Source organism: Cricetulus griseus, assembly GCF_003668045.3.
Source record: "Cricetulus griseus strain 17A/GY chromosome 1 unlocalized genomic scaffold, alternate assembly CriGri-PICRH-1.0 chr1_0, whole genome shotgun sequence".
Lineage (NCBI taxonomy): Eukaryota > Metazoa > Chordata > Mammalia > Rodentia > Cricetidae > Cricetulus > Cricetulus griseus.
The window spans coordinates 48,992,574-49,019,688 of NW_023276806.1; the positions used below are offsets into that span (position 1 = coordinate 48,992,574).

Consider the following 27,115-nt stretch of genomic DNA (forward strand, 5'->3'; position numbering starts at 1 on the left):
ATGGGCTGCACGTTGAGCGCCGAGGACAAGGCGGCGGTGGAGCGGAGCAAGATGATTGACCGCAACTTGCGGGAGGACGGGGAGAAAGCGGCCAAAGAAGTGAAGCTGCTGCTGCTCGGTGAGGGGCCGGGGGCGGAGCTGGAGTCCTGGATTCCCGAGAGTCCGGCCCGGGGAGCAGGCTGAGCCGTGAGGGGTCTGGCTGGGCCGGCGGAACGGACCCCGAAGGGACCCGGACGGGATGGATGCCCGGCGTGGGGCGAGTTCTGGGCTTGGGGATTGAGGCCCCGGAAGGCGTGGGGATTTCAGGTTGGAGAGGGTGTAACCGGACTGGGATGGTGCTTAGCAGAGTTTGGGAGTTTGGAGCTTTGAGGCTGGGCTGAGAATTCGGGAAAGGCTCCTTACTGGGAGGGACCGATATAAGGGAAGGTTTCACATTGGATTGGAACGTGTTGAGGAGAGTAGTGTATGGTGTCTGCTGGGCCTGTCCGGAGTTTGTGTGAGTTTGATACTTGATGGCAGCATAAAGCTGGAAGAATTGAATGACTAGAGAAGCTAGGACGGAAGAGTCACATGAAAAACAACAACAAAAAAACCCTGCTGTTTGTAAAAGAGCACACGTAGTTTTTGTGCTGTTAGTAACGTGGATTGTCCAGGAACATAAAGGGGGAGGCGGGTAAAATAAATGACAAGTTCTTAAGTATAAGAGAAAAGAACTTGGGTCAGAGCCCGGCTATACTTTTAAACAAGGGATAGGAATGGTGTCAGCTGAGAAAATTGAAAGAATGCCATCTTTGAGGTTTGTGATTGAGGATTAATGGGCAGTAGATTACAGTGGGGACGTTCTGGGAATGATGTGCGTTGAGAATAGAGTTAGAATAGGATACTATATGGGGTGGGGCATATTTACAGTAAAGACTGTGATAAATCCGGGGGGATATTTTTAATTGGGTTTATAAGTAAAAATATTGGCTTCCAGACTACAGCATGTCGCCTTCTACTCCACTTAAGTGGCTTTTATATATAGTCAGACATGTTTTAGTCAGGACAATTTAGTTTTAAACTTTGATAGACCCAGTAAATCACGTAAACATTCTCTGGCATTAGCTTACCAATAAATCCGGCCACATTCATTATTCATATTTTTGAGGAATCTGTTAGATGAGAATATGTAAGAGTCACAGGTTCTGTAAGCAGTGGAAATTTTTGATCAATTGAGTTCTGAGGAGTCACTGTAGAGTACCAATTTCACTTTGTGAAGCTCCAGAGGACAGACACAACCACCATAATCTCAGACTTACTTTGTGCTTTAAGATGTGCTGGGTGCTTATTTATATATGGTGGAAGCTCTGAGTGACAGCTTGGATATAAAGAAAAGGTTGTGCAATGGAGTTTTGAGTTTCCAGAAGATAGGAAGTCAAATCATAGTTCTAGACTGCCAGTGTCTATGTAATAGATATCTTACGTGGATGAACATGGTTTCTGGTACTTGGCAGGTACTTAAGTATTTACTATTGACCAACCAGTTTGATCAAGCTATGGTGGACATTAGTTCACGGGCACTTTTCAGAAGGCTGATAAAAACGTGCTCGTTTTCTCCATCGTCCTGTATCAGCTTCACCAGTGCTGGGATCATCATACCGTTGACATTAGCATTTTCTCTTTTTTAAAAATGATTTTTTTTTGGTATTTCATATGCATTGGTGTTTTGCCTGCATGTATATATGAGGGTGTCATCCCCTGGAACTGGGTTATAGACAGTTGTCAGCTGCCATGTGGTTGCTGGGAATTGAATACGGGTCCTTTGGAAGAGCAGTCAGTGCTCTTAACCACTGAGCCATCTCTCTAGTCCCTGACATTAGCATTTTCTATATTGACCAGTCACTTATGAAATTAAATATGTATTCTTATTCACTGTGATTTGATTTATATTGACCATTGAAAAACTTTGGCAGGCAGAACCAGCCAAGTATGTGTAAAGAAAATCTTTATTCAGGGCCTTTAATTTAAAAAATTAAACACATCATAGCTTAGAGAATTTGAAAAGTTTTAAAGTCAAAGTACTGAACATTTGTCTTTCATTTTTACTAGCTTTTTTTTTTTTTAAGCATTTTGTTTTGTTTTGAGACAGAATCTTGGTCTCAAAATTCATGAGATCCTATAGCTGAGATTACAGGTATGTACCACAAACATGGATTTTTTTTTTCTCTCAGAATTTTTTTTAACAGTATTTTGAGCAAATTAAACCAGTAAGTTGAAGTAGGTTGCAGAAGCAGCTGCTCTTAACCTGAGTTGTATCATAATGCATATGTGAAATTAAAATGATCTTTAATGGGGCTGGAGAGATGGCTTAACAGTTAAGATCACTTGCTATTTTTACAGAGGATCTGGATGAGGGTCTCAGTACCCACATGGCAGCTAACAACTACCTGTAGGCATGTACATGGTACATATACATATGTGGAGATTAATCACTCAGATGTAAAATGAATAAATCTAACACTTTAAAAAAAGATCTTTCATGATATTTCTTTAAGTAAAATGCACCTTTATGGTAAATAAAAAAACACCCTATATGGTATTCCAGTTACCCCTTCCCCTCATTTTTTTGATTTCAGAAAGTTTCCTTTGGTACATGTAAGCCATTTTTACTTCAACACTAAGTGGCTATCCAATTTAATTTAAATTGAAATCTACTTTTCTTGCCTTTCCTGGTTCGTATATTTTCTTTTGTCTGTGGCTATAATTCTCATAGTGATTGAAGCATGGGCTTTGAAGTTAGAACGCTTCAAATTCTAATTCATGCTTATTTACTAGCTGTAATTTTCATTTGCCTCAGTTTCTTTACTTTTAAGATATAGAAAGTAGAGATCCTTCAGAATTGCTGGGAAGATTAAATATGATAACAATATAAAGCAAAACATATCTAGTTAATAGTAACTGTTTATTATTGTTAAAAGTCAATGTTACAGATTAAAAGTACTATAGAAGTTTCAACTAAGTTAGTACAGGCTCATTACTAAGGAAGACTTCAGTATTATAATTCCTTTGGTTTGAATTTCCTTTCGATACTATTATGAAGATCTTGTTATGCCAAATTGCTGTTTAACCAGAGTTTGCTACTGAATTGTATAAATATTCCCAACCAGGGTATTTAGGGTGGTGTGTAGATGTGCTACTTGGAATTGTACGTTCAGACAATTCAGACTCTTGTTTTGAGAGAGGGGCCTAGGGGGATCTCTGCTGTCTCAACCTTCCAGCATGAAGGACTGACTATAAAAGTGTGTGGCACCATGCCTAGCTCTGAAAGCATTTTATAGCGTTTAAATTGACAGCAGTGGAAATAGTGTTTGGACTGTTTCGGAATGAGTCTCAAGTTTCTTCAATTTGATTTGAAGAGAAAAATTATTTACAAGGTTTATACCAGTTCATTATTTAATAACCTGTAATACTTTACATTTCATTTTCATGGCACAATCTTGTAAAAAAAGATATCTTTTACCAAAACCTTCTAATATATGTCATGATGTCACAAAAGTTGCTAGTGTAATGAATAAAGACACTGCTTTTGGATTCTGACAAAACCAAATTAAATTCCCACCTCCATCTACTGGTTGTGAAATTCAGAACAAATCACTTAATCATATGAATTATATTTACATATGTATGTAGGGATGATCCTTTCTGTTTCATAATATTAAATGACATTATGTAGAATGCTTAGTGTTAGTGTCTAGAAGAATCAATAACCTGTGAGGTCTGTCATTTTAGTTTGTATTCTTGAGGGGTATTTCAGGCAGACACTTGACATTCTTCATGTTAATATGCAAAGATCTTCAATTCCTAATCTTCTGCTGATAATTTATTTTATGACAAACCTAAGTTACATGCAGTGAATTGGAATACTGTATTTAAATTTTATATTATACAATTGGTTATTCATATTTAGTTTGCAAATTACTAGTGGAATGTGGTTATTGAAAATAAGGTTCTCGGGGCTGGAGAGGTGGCTCAGAGGTTAAGAGCACCAACTGCTCTTCCAGAGGTCCTGAGTTCAATTCCCAGCAACCACGTGGTGGCTCACAACCATCTGTATGAGATCTGGTGCCCTCTGCTGATGTGCAGATATACATGGAAGCAGAATGTTGTATACATAATAAATAAATAAAATAATTTTTAAAAAGTTAACTTCCTCAGGGTGAAAAATTTTAAAAAAGAAAATAAGGTTCTCAAACGGATGGTGGTGGCACACACCTTTGGTCCCAGCCCTTGGGAGGCAGAGGCAGGTGGATCTCTGTGAGATCAAGGCCAGCCTGGTCTACAGAGTGAGTTCCAGGACAGACTCCAAAGCTACACAAAGAAACCCTGCCTCAAACCCCCCCCCCAAAAAAAAGAAGAAAAAGAAAAATTCTCCTTTGATTCCCCCCTGTAGAGTGATAGTCATTGTAGTTTTGCCACCTATTTAGAATAAGGTTGTAGAAGCTAAATTTCTAGTGAGTATTTATCACACCTGGAGGGGAAAAAAAAGAAGCTGGAATAAAAAGTAGAGATAAGCATTTTAAAAAATTCCTTTTAATACCTTTTCTTTATGTCTTTAAAAAAATTCTTTTTAGAAGCTGGGTGGTGGTGGCGGCAGCGATGCACACCTTTAATCTCAGCACTCAGGAAGCAGAGGCTGGTGGATCTCTGAGTTCGAGGTCAGCCTGGCCTACAGTCAGGCAGGGCTACACAAAGAAACCCTGTCTCAAAAAAAAAAAAAACAAAACAACAACAAAAATGTTTAGATTACTTTTTTATGTGAATGTTTTGTCTGCTTGTATGTAGGTGCACTGCCTATGAGCCTTGTGCCCACAGTGGTCAGAAGAGGGTTTCAGATTCCCTGAAATTGGAGCTAAGGATGGTTATGAAGCACTGTGTGGGTGCTGAGTCCCCTACAAGAGCAATAGGTGCTCCTAACTGCATAGCCATTGTCCAGCCCCCTCTAGGTGCCTTTTATATGAGTGTTTTCATCATTTCTGCAGCATGAATATAGCACTTCGTTATTTTCTCTGGCTGTACTATTGTAGACAGTGATAAATAAGGAGTAGGTGTTCAGTACTTAGAAGATTTACAGGGCATGTGACTTCTAAATTGAGACTGCAACTGTGCTTCTCTTAAAAGTAATTTCAGCTGATTACACTTAGAAATCAGTCCTTTAGTTTGGGGGCAGTTGTTTCTGTTAAGCATGGTTCTTGATGGAGAGATCTGTTTCAGGGTTAGTGAAACTGGAGCTGCTCTTACTGAAGTTCTGAAGTGAATATGCTCTGTCCCTGTCTTTATGAAACTTTGTGCTGTTTTAATGTCACCCTTAACACACACACACACACACACACACACGCACGCACGCACGCACGCACGCACGCACGCACGCACGCACGCACGCACGCACGCACAGCTTGCTTCTATCTGGTTCTTTAGGCAGGAAGACTAGGAATTTCTCTGTATCTTTTGTTACAGGACGTACTAAAATCTAAAGGTCTGCAAGGAACAGGAAACAGTCACACACCAGTACAAGTAAAGAAGGAGTCTACAGACAAGACATAAGTAACCTAGGCAGCTTCGTATACAGCATTTAAGGATAGGTAGGAAATGAAATACAAGCAGGTTGCATGCTCATGAATTGCAGTAACCTCCTCACTTCTAGAGCAGAATGTCCTTGTACACTGCTTTGCTAGCTGAGCTGCTTCTTCAGGTCATCTCTTCCTGTTTCCTTCTAATACTCCTCATCCTCCACTACACACCAGTCTTCAGCTATGGCTTTTCTGCACCCTTTCTGCCATAACTAGTAGTTATATCTTGTCTAGCACAGGCTTCCAGGATCCCTAATCATGATTCCTGGGAAAGTATCAGATTGGTCTAACCAGAGTTTGTGGTGGGTATGAGGTAGAGTTGATGGAGTGTCACAAGTTTATAAGGCTGACCCTTTCACCTGTCAAGGTAGGTCAAGTTCTCTAGAAAAAAGTATGGCTGGAGAAATAATGATTAATGAATGAAAGTGTCTATACCTAATAGGGGTTCATTAAATCTAAGTTGGACATTGTAGAATGAAGTGGAAATACTGAAGAACCAAGCACATCACTGCTTCAGTTTCTCTTTCGTGTCTGATTATTCGTAGTATTAAGTTGTCATTTTGTGTGGTTGGCAGATAGGTTTAAATTCACCTGGAGGTAGGATGTCCTGTTACTAACACATCTAACTCAGAATAGTCACCTGGATTTAATTGCTTTAAATTTAAATTAAACAGTTAAAAAGTACAGATAACCAGTGTGTTTTTTCAGGGACTATGCTTCACCATCTCTGGTTTCTGTCTAGCTAATGTTTTTGTCTACTGCTTTTAAGAAAGAATACTAAGGGTCCGGGCGGGGAGGGGGGCAGATCCAAAACTAAGGAAAGAGGTACAACGGACTAGGTTGTTAGCAAAACCTTTGCTTATAGGTTTTGTGAAGGGGTAGGTAAAAACATTTGGCAGTGCAGCTTTAGGGGTACAGATAAGTTAGCTCCCTGTGCTGTCATTTTCTTAAGGTGTTCAGTTGGCCTTAGGTTTTTCCTCTTGTGAACCTTCAAGGGAAGTGAGGAGAGAGATGATTTAAATACTCAGGAGTTAGCATAGTAAAAGTGAAGACCAGTTTAAGGTGGGGCTCAGACCATGAAAGATGGGGAGCCATGGGTGCTAAATTTGTCCTGATTATTAGTTTTAAAATGTGTTTTTTAACCAGCAGAATTGAATATACACCAGTGTTTATAAATCTCTTAGGACTGGTAACTCTATTCAGAAATGGAGACACCATATAATATAGGGTATAAAGCCTGAACATTGTGAGATTGGTTCTAATCTCTAAGCATCATTTTCCCTTCTCTGAACCAGTGAGACATTTGAATGGATCTTAGGGAGTCCCTTGATTGTGAAATTAATATAATTTAACAAGTTATAAAGAGGACTAATTTTGTGTTAGTTTTCCTATTTAGTTTGGTTGAAATTAGTTTAACATCCCAGACCTGCTTAGGAAGACAGTTAAAAACTGAAAACATGCATCATAACTGCCCAGGGTGTAAATGCTCAGCAGAGTACAGAGAAGAAAAGTTATTTTTGTATTTTATTTTCTCTGTATTGTCTGCATTTTAGTAGAGCTCTTGTGTAGGCTCTAACAAGTAGGCGTTATCTTTAAGCCTTTATCTGTCCCAGTTATCCTGTTACCTGATTAGTGATCAGCTGTATCATGGCTGTAATTCAAACTGTTTGAACTGAATAACTCTGTTAGGGACACGGTTCGGTTGTTCTAGTTTGGATATTGTACTCTGTGTAAGTGAATTTTCTTCTGATCTTTGGCTGTAACAGAAATTTATATTTGATGTGAACTAAAGCAAAGGAAAATGCTTGAAAATCCACATTTGACTGTACCTGAATAATTGCTCAGAGCTTAGAAATACATTTTAGGAGGAGCTGGTCTTTAGACCTGAACCTCCTTTGACTTCCACGTTGAACTTAAGGTTAAGAAAGGTTATAAAGGGCATTGGAGAGATGGCTCAGCGGTTAAGAGGACTGACTGCTCTTCCAGAGGATCCAGGTTCAATTTCCAGTGACCACATGGCAGCTCACAGCTGTAACTCCAGTTCCAGAGGATCTGGCACTCTTACATAGACATGCATACAGACAAAACACCAGTGCACATAAAATAAAATAAAATAAAAATCTTTAAAAAAAGATTATTAAGAATTAGCTGAGATAGTATTATGGTACATCATTATTGTATACTATGGGCATTTTCTTTTTATTACTAAGGCCTATTTTTAAGTTGACAGTTTTAATATTCATATATATTTTTGAACAATGCTAGTATTTTACATCTCAGAAAATTCTTGCTAACTTAAAAGCAATTTTCTGCCAGAAGTGGTGGTGCATGCTTTAGTTCCATACTAGTATTGAGACAAAGGCAGGCAGACCTCTGAGTTCAAGGCCAGCTTGTACTTCATAGTGAATTTCTGGCCAGCCAAGATTACATAGAGAAACCTTGTCTTGAAAAGGGAAAATAGTTTCAGGAACCCCCTTCTTTCTTTCTTTCTTTCTTTCTTTCTTTCTTTCTTTCTTTCTTTCTTTTTTCTCTGTTTTTTCTCTTTTTCTTTCACTCACTCACTCAATGTGGGGGAATATGAGTATGGGTGTACACACCACAGCACACATGTGAAAGTCTGAAGATAACTTGTGTGAGTTTTCATCACCAAGAAATTAATGCTGTTATATAAATGTTAACTTTAGTACAGTATTTAAATTTTATCAGCTTTTCCACTAATGTTCTTTTTCTGGCCTAGGGTCAATCTAGTATGCTGCATTGTATTTAATTAAGGCTTTATTGAGCTTTGTGGTTTCCAATATTGTACTGTCTAGCAGGAGATTCATGTATTATTTATGATTATGCATTTCTGATTGCCTTTCATAGCTGAAGATTCTCTCCTTTCTTCCCTTGATCTCCTTAAAAAACTTTTGACAGTTTATGTAGCCACGGTGGCCTTGAACTTGTGATCCTCCTGTCTCAGCTTCCCAGTGGTGATTTGTGTGGGATGCATTTGATTGCAGGAGATGGTTTTGAAAGGAAGTCCTAGAAGCCTGACATTGAGATGGTCCTTCAAAAAGATATAGAAACTCCTTTGACATGGTTAGTGGTGCTAGAGATGGAACCAATACTAGGGATTATTTACCACTGAACTGCCTGCCAGCTCTAAGAAGTGTGCTCCAAACACGAGTGAGCAGGTGGGTTTGACTCCATGACAGGCGTAGAACAGCATGCAGGAGATGCTCTTCCTGTCTTTGCCATCCAGGTACTGGATGCTGGAATCACAGCTATGTACCACCACATCTTCATTTATTTGAAACATTTTAAGATTTATTTTTTAAATTACGAGTGTGTTTGTGTGTGTGTGTGTGTGTGTGTGTGTGTGTGTGTGTGTGTGTGTGTTTGTTTAGGTATTGCAGGTATTAGAGGCAGTTGTGAGCTGCCAGACATGGTTTATCGCTGGGCCATCTCTCCAGGCCTTATTTGAAACATTGGAAACACTTAAAGTTTGTAATTGTGTTGGAGTGAGTGTCAGGGAGAATTTGGATGCAGGTATTACAGTGTACTTGTGGAAGTTGGGGGGCAACTTGTAGGAGTTGGTCCTTCTCCCACCTGGGTTTCAGGGATTGGACTTAGGTCCCCATCACAGAAGTGCTTTTTACCTGCTGAGCCATCTTGCTGGTCCTTCATTGAAATTTTTAGTAGTTGTTTTAAGCTGTATTTTATTATACAATGAGTGCATATGTTTCTCAAAGTATAAAGACTTTGCATTGTTCTTATTACCAACTTTTTTCTGGAGGTGCCACCACAATTAATGCTATCACAAAAGATAAAATAGAGGTAGTAAACGTGTATATGAAACCCAGACTTCTTTGAGCTTAGCTGAGTGTGTACATGGTAAAGGAAATTGAAGACTTTCATTTTGTAGGCCTTTACTCATTTTATAATGTTTTAATGTTAGTGACTCTTTAGAGTGTGGTATTTACATTTGATTAAATAAGAATGAAGAAATGCTCTATGCTGCCATTATTTGAGGGTCTGAGTTAGGATATGATTCTACCATTTTAAAATATATGGGTTTAATGGATGAATTTAGCAATGTTACTAGCTTTGGAAAACATTTCCCACTATAATGTAGAATTATTTTTATGAATTAAAATGAGATCTTTGGACTACTGATGCATTACAGTTGCTTGTGGCATTTCTATTTCCTTTAATTCCAAATAAAAAATAGTTTTAAGTCATGGCATATACAAATACCATATAATTTAGCACCAAAATGGGTTTTTGTTGCCTTGCTTTCAAAGAAGAAAAAGGAAACTTACTCACCATAGGCCAAAATTAGAACTCTGAGGCAGCCAGTACAATCAGGCTCCTTGCTCACAAGTGACTATTTCCCAAACATCCTTATGTTCTGCAAAGGTGAGGAACAAAGCCATAGTCTGCATTTAACCAGCCAGGCGCCAGCACTCTGGCTATGTTGTACATAGTTTTAAGGGATAACATTTTGGTAATATTTGGGAAGTTGAATGAGCTTTTTTTTTTCTCCCTCCCTTCCTTCCTTCCTTCCTTCCTTCCTTCCTTCCTTCCTTCCTTCCTTCCTTCCTTCGTTAGTTGTTCTCCCTATTTTTTAAAAACCTATTTATTCCGTGTGTTGTGTGTGTGTGTGTGTGTGTGTGTGTGTGTGTGTGTGTGTGTGTGTGTGTGTGTGTGTGTGTGTCCTAGGGAGGCCCTGTATTTCCTGTGTAGCTGAAGACGACCTTGAACTCCTGATCCTTGACCTCCCAAGCACTGGGATTATAAATGTGTGGTGCCATACCCAGTTTATACAATACCAGAGATCAAACTCAGGGCTTTGCCGGCTAGGCAAGCCCTATACCAACTGAGCTACACCCACAGTCCCCTTTGTTTTTATTTATTTGTTTGTTTGATTTTGTTTATTAGTTTTTTTGTTTATTTGTTTATTTGTTTTATTAGTTTTGGTGATCAAACCTAAGATCTTGCATTTTGCTAGGCAAGTGCTTTACCAACTGAGCTTTGAGTAGTATTCTCTTTTATAGTTTTTGTAGGATCATATCCATGTACTTGGTAAAAGATGTAAAACTCAATAAACCACATACTTTCTTGTAAATTAGAGAAATACTGGATAGGGTAGCGTGTGTGTGTGTGTGTGTGTGTGTGTGTGTGTGTGTGTGTGTCTGTGTGTGTGTCTGTGTGTGTGTGTGTGTCTGTGTGTGTGTGTCTGTGTGTGTGTCTGTGTGTGTCTGTGTGTGTCTGTGTCTCTGTGTGTCTCTGTGTGTGTGTATGTGTAGAATTTGAGAATACCTGCCCACCCCAAAATTGCTAGTGGCCTATGTCTGTATATATGTGTGCACATGTGTTTGTTCCTCCAAGTCTGGCTTATTGCATTCAACATGATGATCTCTAGTTCCATTCATTTTCTGGCTGGTGATGTAATTTCTTATTCTTTATGGCCAAGAATAAAGCATCATTGTGTATTTATACACAATAAATACAAATTTATATAATTTTCTTCATCCATTTATCTTTTTTGGTTTTTTTTTGAGACAGAGTTTTCTAGTAGCTATGTAGCCAGTCTTGGAACTTGCTCTGTAGACCAGGCTGGCCTGGAACTCACAGAGATCCGCCTGTCTCTGCCACTACTGCCCAGCCCATTCATCTTTTGATAGGCATTTAGGCTGGTTCCATACCTTGATTCTTGTGGATAGTACAGCAGTAAACATTGATGTGCAAGTATCTCTGTGGTGTGCTGACTTCAACTCCTTTGGTTATATACACAGGAGTGGTATAGCTGGATCATGATAGTTCTATTTTTAGTTGTTTGAGAAACTGCCACACTGATTTCCATAGTGGTTATACTAGTTTACATTCTTACCAGTATTATATAAGGGTTCCTCTTTCCCCACATCCTTCACAGTATTTTTTATTGTTTGTTTTCTTCACGATAGCCATTCTGACTGGAGTGAGATGTGAATCTCAATGTAGTATCAATTTGTATGTTCCTAATGGCTAGGGAAACTTTTTTGTGGGGGTGGGGTGGGGTTTGAGACAGGGTTTCTCTGTGGCTTTGGAGGCTGTCCTGGAACTAGCTCTTGTCTTAAACTCACAGAGATCTGGGTGCTTCGGTCTCCCGAGTGCTGGGATTAAAGGGGTGGGCCAGTTGCACCCCTGGGCCATATTTTATTCTTAAGATACTCATTCATCCACTGGACAGATACTTCATGAGTATTGACTGTCTCACGTCCTCCAGTGTTAGGATTGCAGTGGTGGACAGTTCTGTAGCAGTGAATTAATTGCATTGGAACACAATAGTGGGTGCAGAAGGAGCCAGGGGAGAAGGTCAGAGGGAAGTGAGGCAAATACTGAGTACAAATTTATTGTAATTTTGGTCCTAGGATGAGAGTTGAAAGCCTAACCAGGAGTGGGAGTTTGGAGCTGAGTAAAGAGAGCAGAGGAATGGAAATCTCTCTGTTAATTGCCCACATTGAAAATTCCGTCCATTGCAAGTAGCATTTACAAAATGTGATTGGGCAATCACTGACTGTCATAGATCTTCAGTCCTTCACCCCACAGCTAATTGCTAAGTGCTTCTCTGCTCTAGATTGTGCTCTGGGTTTGGGGGAGTGGGCCACAAAAGGAAGGCACTGTTTGTACTTTCAAGGTAGCATTCTAAACGGGCACAAAATCAAATACTTAAAAAAAAGAAAACCAATAAACAAACAAAACTTGACCAAGTATTTGTGTTACAGTGCCCTGTGGCCTGGTTAGGTAGAGTTTTCATGTTAATGCTGAAAAGGGTTTTATAGCTATATTGATCAAAATTAATGAACAGATTATGACAAGCCAGAGGAAGCAGGGAAGATAGTCAAATACATACTTTAGAGCTGCGCAACAGGCCAGAGGTAATTGACGAGAGTCGTGACAGGAACAATCCTGAGTTAACTTCAGATATCAGCCCATGGACTGATGCGGATAGGGAGGAACCTCTGCCAGGTACCATGGAACTCTTTGCTGTGCCTGGCAGAATTCAAGGAAGGCCTCAGTAGGGACTGAAGATTGCCTTCAATAGGTGTTTGGGGATGTTTACACACGCAGACACTTAGCATGCTTAGAGGGCTAGTAGACTGGGTGAAAAACTATGCTCATACTTTAGACCAAGGAAACTTGCTAGTTTCACAAGGAAACTTTTCCCTCTAATGTCTCCCATCAGACCAGAATTCCTGAACTGAATTGCATGTGAAGCCTTAATGTCCAGCAGTCCCAGGCATGCAGGAGGCATTTGTTAAATAGGAATGAAGAACCGTGTGTGTGTGTGTGTGTGTGTGTGTGTGTGTGTGTGTGTGTGTGTGTGTGTGTCCCAGTGCTCATGCAGAAGTTAGAGGACAAATTAAGGGAGCTAGTTCTCTTCTTCCATCACATAGGTTCTGGAGATTGAACTCAGGTTCAGCTTGGTGGTCAGTGCCTTTACTCATTGATCCATCTCTCCAATCCTCTTCTGAAAAAGATCATCTTTTGTGTATCTGTATGTCTTTGAGTATATGTATTTGTACCACATGTAGGTCCCTGTGGAGGTCAGAAGAGTACATTAGATCCCTTGGAGCTGGAGTTACAGTTGATTATGATCCACCCAACATAGGTGTGGGGACCCAAACCTGGGTCCTTTGCAAGGGCAGCAAGGTCTCACTTATAACCACTGAGCAATCTCTCCAGCCCACTCTTCTAACTTTGGGATCTGTTCTACTACTTGAGCCCCTAAGATGGGAGGATCATGAATTGAAGTCAGAGCTACATGGTGAGACCCTGTCTCAACAACAGCAACAAAAACAAAACAAAACTAGAAGCAACACCTGGATTTTGTTATAAGTATAATGTATTGAAAAGCATTTTATGTGAAATATTCTTAATGTTAATCTAAATTTTTACTATGTTATTGAAAAAGAAATCATGAGGTGGGGGCAGGGGGCATGGAGTGGAGGGTGGCCTGTAAGAGCATTTACTGCTTCTTATAGAGGAGCACAGTCTGGTTCTCAGCCCTCATGTCAGGTGAATTAACCACCTGTAACCCCAGTTCTATGGGGCCTTAAGTCCTCTTCCGGTCTCAAGGCACCTGCATGCATGTACATGTAACATACCCCACACAGACATGAATTATGGAGCCAGCTCACAAGATGGTGCTTGTTGCCAACCTGATGATCTGAGTGCCATTCCCAGGACACACATGGTAGAGGGAATCAGTGGAAGCAATAGTTTCCCTATTGGAAGTAGCATGGTTTGTGCTCTTTTGATCTATAGTAGTAGGGATTCATAAATTAACCTCCCTCCTTCCCTCCCTTCTCTGTGCTGTCCTTATCCCCAGCCCCCTGCCTCAGCCCCATCCCATCCTAACAGCAATGCCAACTTGAATGCTCTGCTAGATAAGGTGCCTTCAAGCATGAATATAGGAGTTGGCATGTCTGACAGCTCTTCCTCCTTACGTTGATGCTTCCCACTGACCTGTGTTATGATAGTTGTTTTTGAATTGTTCAGAGTTGTTAGGATGCTGTAGATTTGTGGTTTTGATTAGAATCCCATATTAGAATAAGATCAGTTAGCTGTAAGAGTATAACTGTATTGTAAGACTAGGCCAAAGCTCTTCATTCTTTATAGATAAGGAGGCAGACTTTGCAGTCAGGTAACTTACCCAAGGTCACATAGTACACATGGCACAGTAGCACTAAAATTTACTGTCCCATTGAGTTCATTACAATATGGCATCACCCACTAAAAAATGAAGATAGAAAAAAGTAAAATTTATTTGTTGCTTTTGTGTGTGTGTGTGTGTGTGTGTGTGTGTGTGTGTGTGTGTGTGTATGCCAGTAGAAGTCTAAGGAGAGAGTCTTGGTCTAGCACTGGTAGGTACCACAGGTTAGATCTGTGGGGACCCTGGAAGAGAAAAGTTCTGAGGCCAAGATGGGTGAAGTGTGAGAGAGGAGATAGTGGACAGGGCCACAGATATACCCAAGGAAGAGAGAGTTTTTGTTCCTTAGGGTGGGGTGGAGAAAGTGACTAATGCATTGATGTAGTTTTATGTAGTTTTTAGCTTACAAGTTTGTTGGGTTTTGTTTTTGTTTTTAATGTGTGTGAAGCCAGATCAATCTAGAGTTTTATTTCTTTGAAACAAATGCTGAATACAATATCCATTTCTGCTACGAATTTGTACCAACATCAATATATCAAAGTAATTTTTAGAAAGTAAAATCCTCTGAGGCCCTGAGATCACTGGTAATGTTCTCAGCAGTGGGGACATTTTTGCAAACAGTAGCTGGCTAACAGTCACTAAGCATTACTGTGGACCAGGCACTGTCCAAAGCATTTTCTGTTGTCCCTGTTTTACTCCTGGGGAAACATCCTGCTTCATGGCATATGAATAGAACAGAACAGAAGACACTTAGGACATTTTTTGGACTGACTTTAGTTAGATGAAAGAAGGAGAGAATGCATGAGGTGGCCTTCCCAGCCTTCTCTCCCTTATAGCCTCCCCTCCCTGGCTCCCATTCTTACTGTCTATAGAATCTTCTTCAATTCCTCCTACTCCAAGCAGGAGATTTTCTCTGCAGTAGTCTATAGTTATTCCTGTCTTTGTATCCTATTATTTCTCTGGTGGATTGAAGAAAGGCAAGTAAATGTTCCTTGAAACTTACTACTTTTTGAAGTAATGTAGGAAAAAAGATGTAGGTAAAAGTAGGAAGTCCAAAATCTACATGTGTAGTTGTTGAGGGAAGTACAGTGTAGAAACATGGTGGACAAAATTGAAGAGCAAAATGCTATGGAAGAGAGCTTGCTGCTTGAGTACTGTATCTCAGAGGTATGACTGAACCAGACCTCAGAGGAAAGAGTCATAAAGGATGTTTGAAGAATCTGGAGAGTCCTTAGGCTGATGATTTGTACAGATGTGCTGTTTGGAATGGTGAAGAATCAGGAGCTTTGAACCGGAAGTTTCAGAAAATTATAGTAGTAATATAATAGGCACAGTGTCAGGCTCAGATATGTGAAGTCAAAGAGATTAAGTAATTTGAGAATTAACTTTTCATGAGAGTCTACAGGCTGAATGGGCTAAGGCCTTCTGATACAAAATGTGGTTCACTCTTTATGTATAGCACATACCTAGTAACACACAACGAAAACAAACCCTGTAGGCAATAAGAGCTGCCTTCATTTATGAGACGGATTGAACGCCTAATAAAAGCTAGGGGAGAAATACACAGAGTAATAATAAAAGGAAGGGCAAGCAGACATTGTCTTTTTCTTCTGTTTGCAATCCAGGGCCTTGCGCATGCCAGGTAAGTGTTTTGCCACTGAATTGTATTTCCGGCTCCCAAAATGATGTTATCTAGGGATCCTTTGAGAAATATGAGAAAAGTAGGACAGCGTAGAAGTAGGTGTTGTTATGACAAAGTGTGTGGGGAACCTTGGCGGATTCCATGGCAGGCAAGGGTGACTGGGGTGGAGGGACAAACATGCCAGGCAGAGAGCTTAGTGAGAAGTTTTATTAGAAAGAGAAGGGGGTGGGGGAAGGAAAAAGAAAAGAGGTAAAGAGACACAGAGACAGAAAGAGGACAGAAGAGAAGAGGGCGACAGGAACCTGCAGACCATGGAACCCTGGGCTCTCCAGGGTACTGCCTGAGTGCATTCTGACAAGTGACAGGGGCAGGATAGCATAATGCCTGAGTCCTTACAGGGTGTGTGTGTGTGTGTGTGTGTGTGTGTGTGTGTGTGTGTGTATGTACACTTCATAGATTAGAACTTAGAGAGTTGGGTAGAAATCAGTGGTGATTTTTATAATGTCTTTCAAAGTAATCCTAGACATGAGCAGTAGGAATACCATTTTCAATATTGAAAGGAGAGCATTCAGTACCTCATTACACTAATATTCTCGTGGGATGGACTGGAATTCTGAGTTTGACAATTTAAAAAACATTCAGCATGCATTTCTGTTTTTTCCCCAGAACTGAAAAGTTTTTCTAGGTATGAACAGTAAAATTCATATTTTTGACAGTGTCATAAGAAAGACACTGTGCTACTTGAATATTATAGTAAGAATAGAGATAAAATCATATATACAAACACATTTTTTGAAGATTTATTCACTTTTTATGTACATTGGGGTTTTGTTTGCATGTATGAGGATGCCAGATCTTCTGAAATTATAGTTACCGATAGTTGTGAGCTGCCATGTGGGTCCTGGGGATTGAATCTAGGTCCTTTGGAAGAGTGGCCAGTGCTCTTAACCACTGAACCATCTTTCTACCCCATACAAAAACTTCTTGATTCTGGAAGTATGTAGTTATTTTGGGTGTTTATATTTAGATGCTATTTTTAACTTAAATTTTTTGTTGATAAAGTGAAGAAATATTTAGTGCATTATCTTGCATATTAAATGCACATTTGTGTTGGGCCATGGTGGTGCCCACACCTTTAGTCCCAGTATTCAGGAAGCAGAGGCAGTCGGATCTCTTTGAGTTCAAGTCCAGCCTGTTTTACAGAGTGAGTTCCAGGACATTCAGAGCTGTTACAGAGAGAAACCCTGTCTTGAAAAGCGCCCCCCCCCAAAAAAAACCCAACACATTTGTTGAATATTTATTTGATTAATTATTTGGCTAATTGCTATCAGGCCCAGTTGGGGCCCCTGGGAATACAGGGAAGAACAGCTTGGCAGAGCTTTTAGTGGGGAGATGAGAAAAGTAAGTCTGTTGTGAAGACACATGCTGTGAAGAAATGAGATGCTGCGGGGTGGGAGGTATTCAGGTAATTTCATCAGGAAATGTTCTGAGGGGAGCAGAAATGTGAGTGAAGAAGAAAATCTTGCAAAAATTGTTTCAGTCCAAGGGAACAGCAACTGGAAACTGTGAGTCAGAGTCTAGGCTAGTAAGAACCAGTTTTGCATGTTAGAGGAAACATGAAGAAGCTGGCTTGACAAGAGTGTTGAGGATAGAGTGGAGACAGACCAGAAATGAGGGTGAGGAGGTAGGCAGCGACCAGAGTACATTGGACCTTATTGCCCACATGTTATAATTTGGGTGTAAATAGAGGTCATGAGGCAACTCTTGTCAGTGTTGTGACATGATCCAGACAGGCATGCTATACATTTGTGATCCCACAAAGAGTTCAAGGCCAGCTTGGTCTACAGAGAGAGTTCCAGGACAGCCAAGACTACACAAAGAAACCCTGTCTTGAAAAACCTGTTTGTCCCTGCTTATATTCTGATTCTGCCCAACTATGTCACCTCCTGTCTAGCCAATCAGCCAATCAGTGTTTTATTCATTAACCAATAAGAGAAACATATGTACAGAAGAGCATTCCCCATCATTCCTTGGCAGGTTTTGTTTTTGTTTTTTTAAGATGTATTTATTATGTATGCAGTGTTCTGCCTACAGGCCAGAAGAGGGTACCAGATCTCATTATAGATGGTTGTGAACCACCATGTGGTTGCTGGGAATTGAACAGGACCTCTGGAAGAGCAGCCAGCGCTCTTAACCTCTGAGCCATCTCTCCATCCCTGCTTGCCAGTTTTGACCTTAGCGAGTTAGTTAAATGTTAGTACCATTTACTGGGATGACAAGACTAATGGAAAAGCAGCTTTGTTTGAGCTAGACATGGGGACTGAGTAACTGTCAGTATTGGGCATTAAGTTTGAGATGCTTATGGGATATCTACTGTGATATATAAGGTAGGTGATGAATTTAAAGCCAGATTTGGAAAGTAAGATTGGAGGTCTTTGGGAATCTAGCACATTCCAGCTTTGAAGTGAAACTGAGTGGAAATACTTATTTGCCAACTGCTATATAACTGTGGACAATTTCCCTGACCTTTCTGCTTCATGTATCTTATTATAAAATGAGGGTAATAGTGTCTACCTTACAGAGGTGTGAGGATTGGATGAGTTAATATTAGCAACATACATAGAACATCCTAATGTGTGCTGCTCTTTGGAGGTTAACTTTTATTCATGAATAGTGCTTCAAACCATCAAATTAGATAAGATAGGAAAAAAGACAAGGATCAACTTGGAAAATGCAGATTTGAAAGGCAGAGTTAGGCCTAGAAATGATCAATTAGCTTGCCAAAGGGTGCAAGTGGCTTGGGGACCTTGAGAAATAGTTTCAGGAGAGTGGGAATGACTTGGAGGTACTTAATTGGAGATTTTAAGTATAGATGACACACTGGGGAAATTTTGCTATAAAGAGACACAAAGAGGGGTAGCCAAGATAGCTGCTCTGTGAGTAGAGTTGCTTGTTTTTAAGTCTGAAAACCTGAATTGATCCCTGGGATACTCATGAGGAAGGAGAGAACTAACTCCTGTAGGTTGCCCTCTGACCTCCATGTATGTTCTGTCATTTGTGTTGTTGTTCCCACCCCCCAACCCCCATAAATGAGTTAATGTAATAGAGCCTTTAAAAAAGAGGCACAGGGAAGATGGAGTAGTAGAAAGGAAAATAGGTGTCGGGGGAGGGTCAGAGAAAGGTAGGGCTGGGATATGTATAATGGTTTGTGTACTAAGACTGACATAGTAAGAGGAGGAAAAACAGTGACATTTCAGTGATATTGGACACTCCGGCAGCCACAGGTGAGGGGAAAAGAAGTTGATAAGTAAATAAGTAGAGCTGTAAGAACATTGAAGAGACAGCTCATCCATTGATGAAGTAGAGAATAGTAATGGAGATACAGGTAGATTAGTAGATTTGGTTATGGAAAAATGAGGTAATGTTCTCTGGTTGCCTTTTTCTAAAAAGGAGGGAGCAGGGTTGTCATTTATGAATCAGAAGTAGCCTTTGATGATAGAGAAATGTGGTAGCGTTTTAAGAGGCATTTTGGAAGATGGACGAATTATTGAGCACGGAGGATCTGGCAGGCAGACTGTCAAGATCTGAAAATTATTTGACCTTTGATCTTTAGCCTAAGTGATTCCAGTTGACTAAGGAGGGTGATACAACCCTTCCGGGAAGAGGAGCTATATCATGAAAGGTAGAGGCAATGTTCTGCTGTTTGGAACCTTTCTAGCCCTGTGACTGAAAGGATTGCTTCTGGAACATTTCTTAGGTCCATTGGCAGGTCACAGAATTAGTAACTGTGACTAGGACATAGGCCAAAAATTCACAATTGCTCTTTTGCCTGTGTTCTTTGAGTATATCATGTTTTCTGATGTCACTGAAAATATTTGTGTTGTTGTCTTTGAGTGGTGTCTGTTTTGCACAAATGATACCAATATAAGAAAAGCAAAATGCTCTAGTTGAGAAACTCACAGTTTTCCTGATAGACATAAAAGCTCACCAAAATTTCACAGAACCTATGTTTTCTGTTAACTTAGGCTTACCAGTCACATGACTCTATACCTTTGACTACAGAGAAACTCAACATCTATTTTTGTTGTTTTTCTTTTCAGGTGCTGGAGAATCTGGTAAAAGTACCATTGTGAAACAGATGAAGTAAGTTCACACAGGGCCTGAATCTCTCCCTCTTTATAGAAAGTTCATAATGTTTTTGTTTTTTCATTCATAGTATTGACTTGTGGTTTTCTTCTTTTTGAAGAATCATTCATGAGGATGGCTACTCAGAGGATGAATGTAAACAGTATAAAGTAGTTGTCTACAGCAATACTATTCAGTCCATCATTGCAATCATAAGAGCCATGGGACGGCTAAAGATTGATTTTGGGGAAGCTGCCAGAGCAGTAAGTATTTCTCATTTCCTCTTCACTTGCTGTTCTTTTGTAGATGTAGTTAAGCCAAATTTGCGTCAGGTTTTAGGGAACAAGAAGATAAGATGGTGTAAAATACTGTGTACTTATTTTTGAAGTGCTGGCTATCTGACTCAATAGATAGCAAGTTACTGCTACAGGCAGAGCCCTGGAAATGAGATTACACTGTAGGTTTCAGTGATGGCTCTATTCAGTTGCTTCCTTCACAGTGTAATTGACATATTTTATAGTAGTTGATGGTGGTAATATATACTCTGAAAGACATATTGCATATTTAGCCCTGTTATCTGAGCTGTAGGGGCCAAGGGGGGAAAAGAAAACCAGTTGCCCAAAATAAATTCTGTAAGGACATAAACACAAATTCCCCAATTTTAGAAGTGATTTCAGGTATTCAGAAATACCTTATCACTATCTTACATTGAACTCTGGGTTACAGAATTGGATTATTACTTACTCGAATATAACTCTTTAATGCTTTACACACATCAGAATTTAAAAGTCAGTTCATAGTAATAATACCTATTAGTATTAATACCTATTAGTACCTTTGAGAGCAGTTTGTGAAGTAAGATGTTTGATGCCAGTGGAGAAAGGGCTAAAAGGAAGACAGGAAACCTTTTATATTATCACCAACTCAATTTTAAGAAAGTGCTAGAAAAGTATAGAGTGCATCAGAGGACGCCAGCTGTGTTCAGTGACACAGTACTTAAGTGCCATGGGAAAATAAATGGAAGGGACTTGGGGGCTTTGCCTAGAAAGACAAAACTGTATGCTTGTGAGTACTTTAGGGACTCTTATCAGCTACTCAGTTTATCATGTGCAAGTTAATATTTGATAAGTGGGAAGCTGAAGGGAAAAATATTAAAAGGGCCATTGTGGTTTCAATTTGTTCTCTAGTAGATGTGTCTTTGAGGTGAGATAAGGGAACAGGACCTAGATTAAGGGTTGTGGGAGAAGAGAATGGCAAAAGAAGGGGAAGGAAAATGTGAGTGACTTTCATTTCCATATGAAATAGTTTAGGCCTCTTCTTCCCTCCTAGGCATATCACTGAGTGTGTGAGTAAGTGAACAACATTTAGCCCAGAGGCTATTTTCTGCTTTTTTTTTCCTTGTTATCTGTGAATTTTCTTTAAATTATGAGTATGTGTGTGTGTTTAGATGTGGATATGTACATGTGGATCCCCTTGGAGCTGGAATTACAGGCACTTGGAAGCTACTTTATGTGGGTGCAGAGACTCCAACTCTGGCTCTCTGTAAGAGCAGTGCATACTTTTGACTACTGAGCCTTCTCTTCAGACCCCCATTTTTGGTTTTTAGACATAGTGTCTTAACACTGTAGTCCAGCTGGATTTGAACTCACAGTAGTCTTCCTGCACAGGCTAGTTTTCTGTTCTTAGGGAAATTTGAGAGTTCAAGTAAAGTCAAGTTTTTATTCTTATCTTAGTCCCTTTCCATTCTTTGTCTCTCGTTGACTTTTCTTCTTTGTACTAGAATTCTCTGTATCTTTTTCTCCTTCATGTCATCTAACTACTGTCTCTAATATTTTTTGTATTTTATAGTTAGTTAACATTACTGTATTTATTGATTATTTTTCTTCTCTCTGTTGACGTTTTCTCCTGTTATTTATTTCTTACTTTCTCAGATGTCTTCCTTTTGCTCTCCTTACTTCTTCCCATCATCTGTCCACCTCTGTTTCTCTTGACCATTACTCCCTTTCATTAGGACCTGGGGAGAGAGCTCAGTCAGCAAAGTCCTTGCTGGATACCACAACCTGAGTTTGATCCCCAGGATTCACAACAAAGCCAGGTGCCAATGTGTGTACTTATAACCCTAGTGTTGGGGAGACAGAGATAAGAGGATCCTGGGGTGCTCTGGCCAGCCAGCCTAGGTGAATCAGTGAACCACAGGCCAAAGAGAGACCCTGCCTCAAACAGACAGACAGATGTTCCTCAGCAACTGTATCTGAGATTGTCCTTTGCTCCACACATATGCTCATGTCGTGCACAGACACAGCTGGGATCAGTAATACTCTTGTGTCACTGGATGGACCTGTCATTCTTAATTCCTCGTGACTCCTGAGTCATCTGTCTTTACACCATCCACTTAGCCTAATCAAAAGTCGTTTTAAAATAAACTTTCAAAATTTTAATTTTTTTACAGTTTTTCTTTTCTCTCATAGCTAAGGGTTTATATTTGTATTTATCTTTTTTATTACTCTAGTTTTTAATGGTTACTAAGAGAGTGAAAAGAAAAGAATAGAGCCAAGTATGGGACAGTGCTCTTTCATATCTGTTTAAGGGTAGAAGTGTAAAGTTTGTTGTAAAGAGGGGTCTCTGTAAGCCTAAAAAAAAAGACTTTTTTTTGAGGCAGCTAGAGCAGGCCGGTGAGCAATTAAGAATATTCTCAGAGTTAGCACAGCACCGGTATATAGTATTTTGAAGTTTTAAAATTTGAATAACATGTTATTAAAAAAAATACAGGTGCTTAATTATTTGTATATCTGCTTGAGTATAGGTCAAATTTCAGGACTTGTATAGTTTTCAAATGTTATATAAAGCAGTGTACTATATATGAAAAAAGGTCTTGTTATTTAGTGTGTTTGACAATGTGTATAATGCTTAAACATTAAACATTAAAATTCTTAAGGATTTACTCTCTGTCTGTCTGTCTGTCTATCTCATCATCATCATCATCATTATTATTATTTTGAAAGAGAAAAGAAGGGGCTGGGAAGATGATTCAGTGGCTAAGAGTGCTTGTTGTGTAATCATGAGGACCCGAATTCAAATCCTAAGTACCGTCATTAAAAGGGAATCTGTAGCCCCTATACTTACTGGGGGGCTACATGTACATATCTGAACCCGGGTCCTCATGCTTGCACCACAGAGACAGACAGATTCTGGAAGCTTGTTGGCTACCCAGTGTAGCTAAATGGCAAACTTGAGGTTCATTGAGAGACTGTCTAAAGGGAATAAGGCAAAGAGTGATAGAGACATCTGACATCTTTCTCTGGCTCTCTGTATGTACATACATGGGTGTATGTACACACATACATACAACCCTCCCACACCTTGTGAAAAAAGAAACAAGAGCAAGAGAGGAAATGTAGATCGTGCATGAAGTTTGTTACAGAGATCTACATTATTACCAGAATGAGTATTGGACAGGATCTTGATGGCAGAGTTTGGCAAAGTTAATTTAAGTGCGATGTGGTGACTTTGTGAGTGATTGGGTAGATGGACAAATTGTGTTACTGTATCTATGTTCCACAATGCTTTTTGCTTGCTAGTTTTTGTTGTGTTAATAACTACTTCAATATAAATGGCCGGGCAGTAGTGGTGCACATCTTTAAACCCAGCACTCCAGAGGCAGAGGCAGATGGATCTCTGTGAGTTCAAGACTAGCCTGGTCTACAAAAGCTAGTTCCAGGGCAGGCTCCAAAGCTACACAGAGAAACCCTATCTCACCCCCCCCCCAAAAAAAAAAGTTACTTGGAATTTTTGAGGTTGTAAATACTAGATTTATATAGAGAAATCTTTGAGATCTGGGTTCAGTTTTGTTGTTTTGAGACAGGGATTCTTTGTGTAGCCCTGGCTGTCCTATCTCAATCTATAGACATTGAACTTAGAGATCTGCCTGCCTCTGCCTCACTGCATGCTGAGATTAAAGGCGTGTGCCACCACTGCCCTGCTGTGTTCAGTTTAACATTTTCATGAAGGAATGGATAAGATAAATTAAAATCATCAAAATTCTCATATCACCTTAAGACTTAGAAACTAATGCAATTCCTGTCTGAAACTCATGACATTCTGATGGCGTCACTCTGTTGCCATTTCCCCTCCTGCTCCCATCTTTCCCCTGTTGTAGAATGTTAATGGTGTTCCTTTAGGGTATCTAGAGACTAAACATTTTCCCTGAGGGCTTGGTTCCTGTTACTGGGCTTTAAGTGCCTTACATGCTTCATCACCTTCCTGCCTGCTGTCTGCAGTGAAGGGGAAGGAGCAAGCAGTTGATTGATTAAGCAAGCACTTCGCCTTAAACTTGATTAATGTCATATCCCTATGCCATGTTTATACTTCTTATATGTAAATCTTTTCATTTCTGTATAGGGTAGGCAAGTGCGCTGTCACTGAGCTACACCCCCAGCAGTCTAGGTAACATACACGCATGCATGTATGTTTGTGGGCATAGAGTGTGGAGGCTGCAGGTTGACTTCAGGTGTTTTCCTCTACCATTTTCCACCTTACGATTGGAGACAGTGTCTCTCCAAATGTGGAGCATGTTATTTTGGCCAGACTGGTAGGCCAGTGACCTCCAGGGATCCTTCTTTCTCTGCTCCCCCAGCACTGAGATCACAGGCTTATGCTGTGGCATCCAGCTTTTACATGGATCTGAACCCGGGTCCTCATGCTTGCACCACATGGACTTTATCACTGGGCTATGCTCCCGATCCTCATTAAGGGCTTACTTTAACAGAATGGAAAGCTGTTACATATATTTGTCTCTCAGACCAGTAAGTTTCCCCACCCCCCATTCCCTCATTAATCATAAGTCATCAGGATAGAGGAGTTCGAGTCTAATGGAAGAGTGGTCGTATGACATCTGACTCGCAAGTGCATGAGTGTGTGGAGTGAGCCTCATCTAGTCTTACAAGTGGGAACTCATCTGTCCCTCTCTCAACTCTTTTCCTCAGGATGATGCCCGACAGTTATTCGTCTTAGCTGGCAGTGCTGAAGAAGGAGTCATGACTTCAGAACTTGCAGGCGTGATTAAACGGCTCTGGCGAGATGGTGGGGTGCAGGCATGTTTCGGCAGGTCCAGGGAGTATCAGCTCAATGATTCTGCTTCCTAGTAAGTAATTTCTTTTTCCTTTGAAACTAATAGGAAGTGATTTGGTGATCCTAGAGCAAGTTCAGTACGTATCCTTAAGGAAATGTTCAAGTATTAGAAATGTCCAGCTGCCTTACTTTAAGGATAGCTCTGTGGTGCATTTATGGTAAGCAAGTGGAGTGAGACATCTAGCAGAGGTTAGTTCCCTGTGTAAGGACAAGGAGGGGAAAGTTAAAACTGGACATCTCGCCACACCACATCACAAACCACACACCACACCACACACACACACACACACACACACACACACACACACACACACAAACCACACCACACCACACCACACCACACCACACCACACCACACCACACCACACCACACCCTGGTTTGTTATTGTTGTATTTGAGACAGGATCCTCGTGGCTGGCCTTGAACACACAGAGATCGGCCTGCCTCTGCTTACCATGCAAGGATTAAAAGTGTGCAGCACCACATCTGGTGTGACAGCCCTTTTTATACTCTCTCTCTTGGCTGTGCTATGAATTTTTCTGGTAGTAGTCATTACTACTTAATTGTGTGTGGGTGTGGTATGTGACGGTGTACACTAGGGATTGAACCAAAGTCTCATGCGTGTTAAGCACATGCTCTACATCCTCAGCCCTTTTATTAGTTTTTATTTTGAGACACAACCTCACTCATATTGGCATTGAACTCATTCGATAGCGCAGGCAGGCCTGAACTTGGGATCCTTCTGCTTCAGCTTCTAAACAGCTGAGATTACAAGCCTGCACCACAAAACCCAGCACCGTTTACATCTTGTGCCAGACTGTGGTAGTAGACTTCTATAGAATGACGATGTGTCATAGAATGGAGTTGACTCATTTCCTTGTCAAGAAAATTCTCTTGAGTATTAGTTTTGCAGAACTGGTATTTTACTATTATATGTGATCCTGTTTTGTCCCCAACACATTTATTTATTTTTGTTTTGGGGTTTTTTTTTGTTTGTTTGTTTGTTTTGAAGTGGTTTCTCTGTGGCTTTGGAGCCTGTCCTGGAACTCACTCTGTAGATCACACTGGCCTTCAATTCACAGAGATCCACCTGACTCTGCCTCCCGAGTGCTGGGATTAAAGGCGTGCACCACCACTGCCCTGCTACACATTTAGTTTCAAGACATATGTTCATGGTGTATTTTTAAAATGTGCTTTTGGGGGGGGGGCACCTAGTGAGTACTTGTCATCTGTAGCCTTCTCTGAATCAGATAAAGTACTTTTGATTGTTAGGGTATTTTTCTACTAGTGTTATATTTCCCATCCTCATCTTGTCACATAGTGTTATAAGACATTAACGGTATGTATGAAGCTTACGTACTCTTTCAGTGGAAATGATTTAGCAAACAGTAAAAGGATTCTTGTCCACTTTTTAAAAATAAGATTGTTTTTATGTGCACAGTGATAGTGTAGGTAATTCAGTGGTCATCAAAGGTAGATTTTTAATTACCTCTTCTGTCATATATTGGGTAAGCTCTGACTCCCCAATTGCATGTTGTTTATAGAGTTTTCTCCCTCCATAGTTGTTCATCTGAGCTTGATTCTGGTAATTGGTTTGTAGAAGATCTGAATAACATGCTTAAAGTAGTGTCACCTGCTCTTCAGCTTTTTTTGTTGTTTGGAATCAATGAAGATTTAGCTTTTTGTCTCTTTCTCAACTCTCTTCCCATGTTTTGAAAGAGGATCTTGTTACATAGCCCAGGCTGGCCTGAAACTCCTATGAATATATATCTTCCCGATTAATTCCAAACTTGTGGCCACCTTCCTCTTCCCAGTGCTGGGTTTACAGGCGTGTACTAACATGTCCACCTGTGCTCTCACTGGGTCTAGTTCTTCTAATTTTCATAATTCAAATGTCATTTTTTAATGAGCTGTCAAATAGTTATGTATGTGGCTGAC

The 27,115-nt window shown here is 40.2% G+C and overlaps 1 protein-coding gene across 1 annotated transcript in view; it reads left to right on the top strand.

Annotated features, from left to right (window-relative positions):
- Gnai3 (G protein subunit alpha i3) overlaps positions 1 to 27,115 on the top strand; it is a 35,096-nt gene continuing 7,981 nt past the window's right edge. The window contains 4 exon segments of the mRNA NM_001244058.1: positions 1 to 118; positions 20,026 to 20,068; positions 20,172 to 20,313; positions 25,033 to 25,190. Coding sequence (NP_001230987.1) covers positions 1 to 118; positions 20,026 to 20,068; positions 20,172 to 20,313; positions 25,033 to 25,190 — 461 coding nt within the window.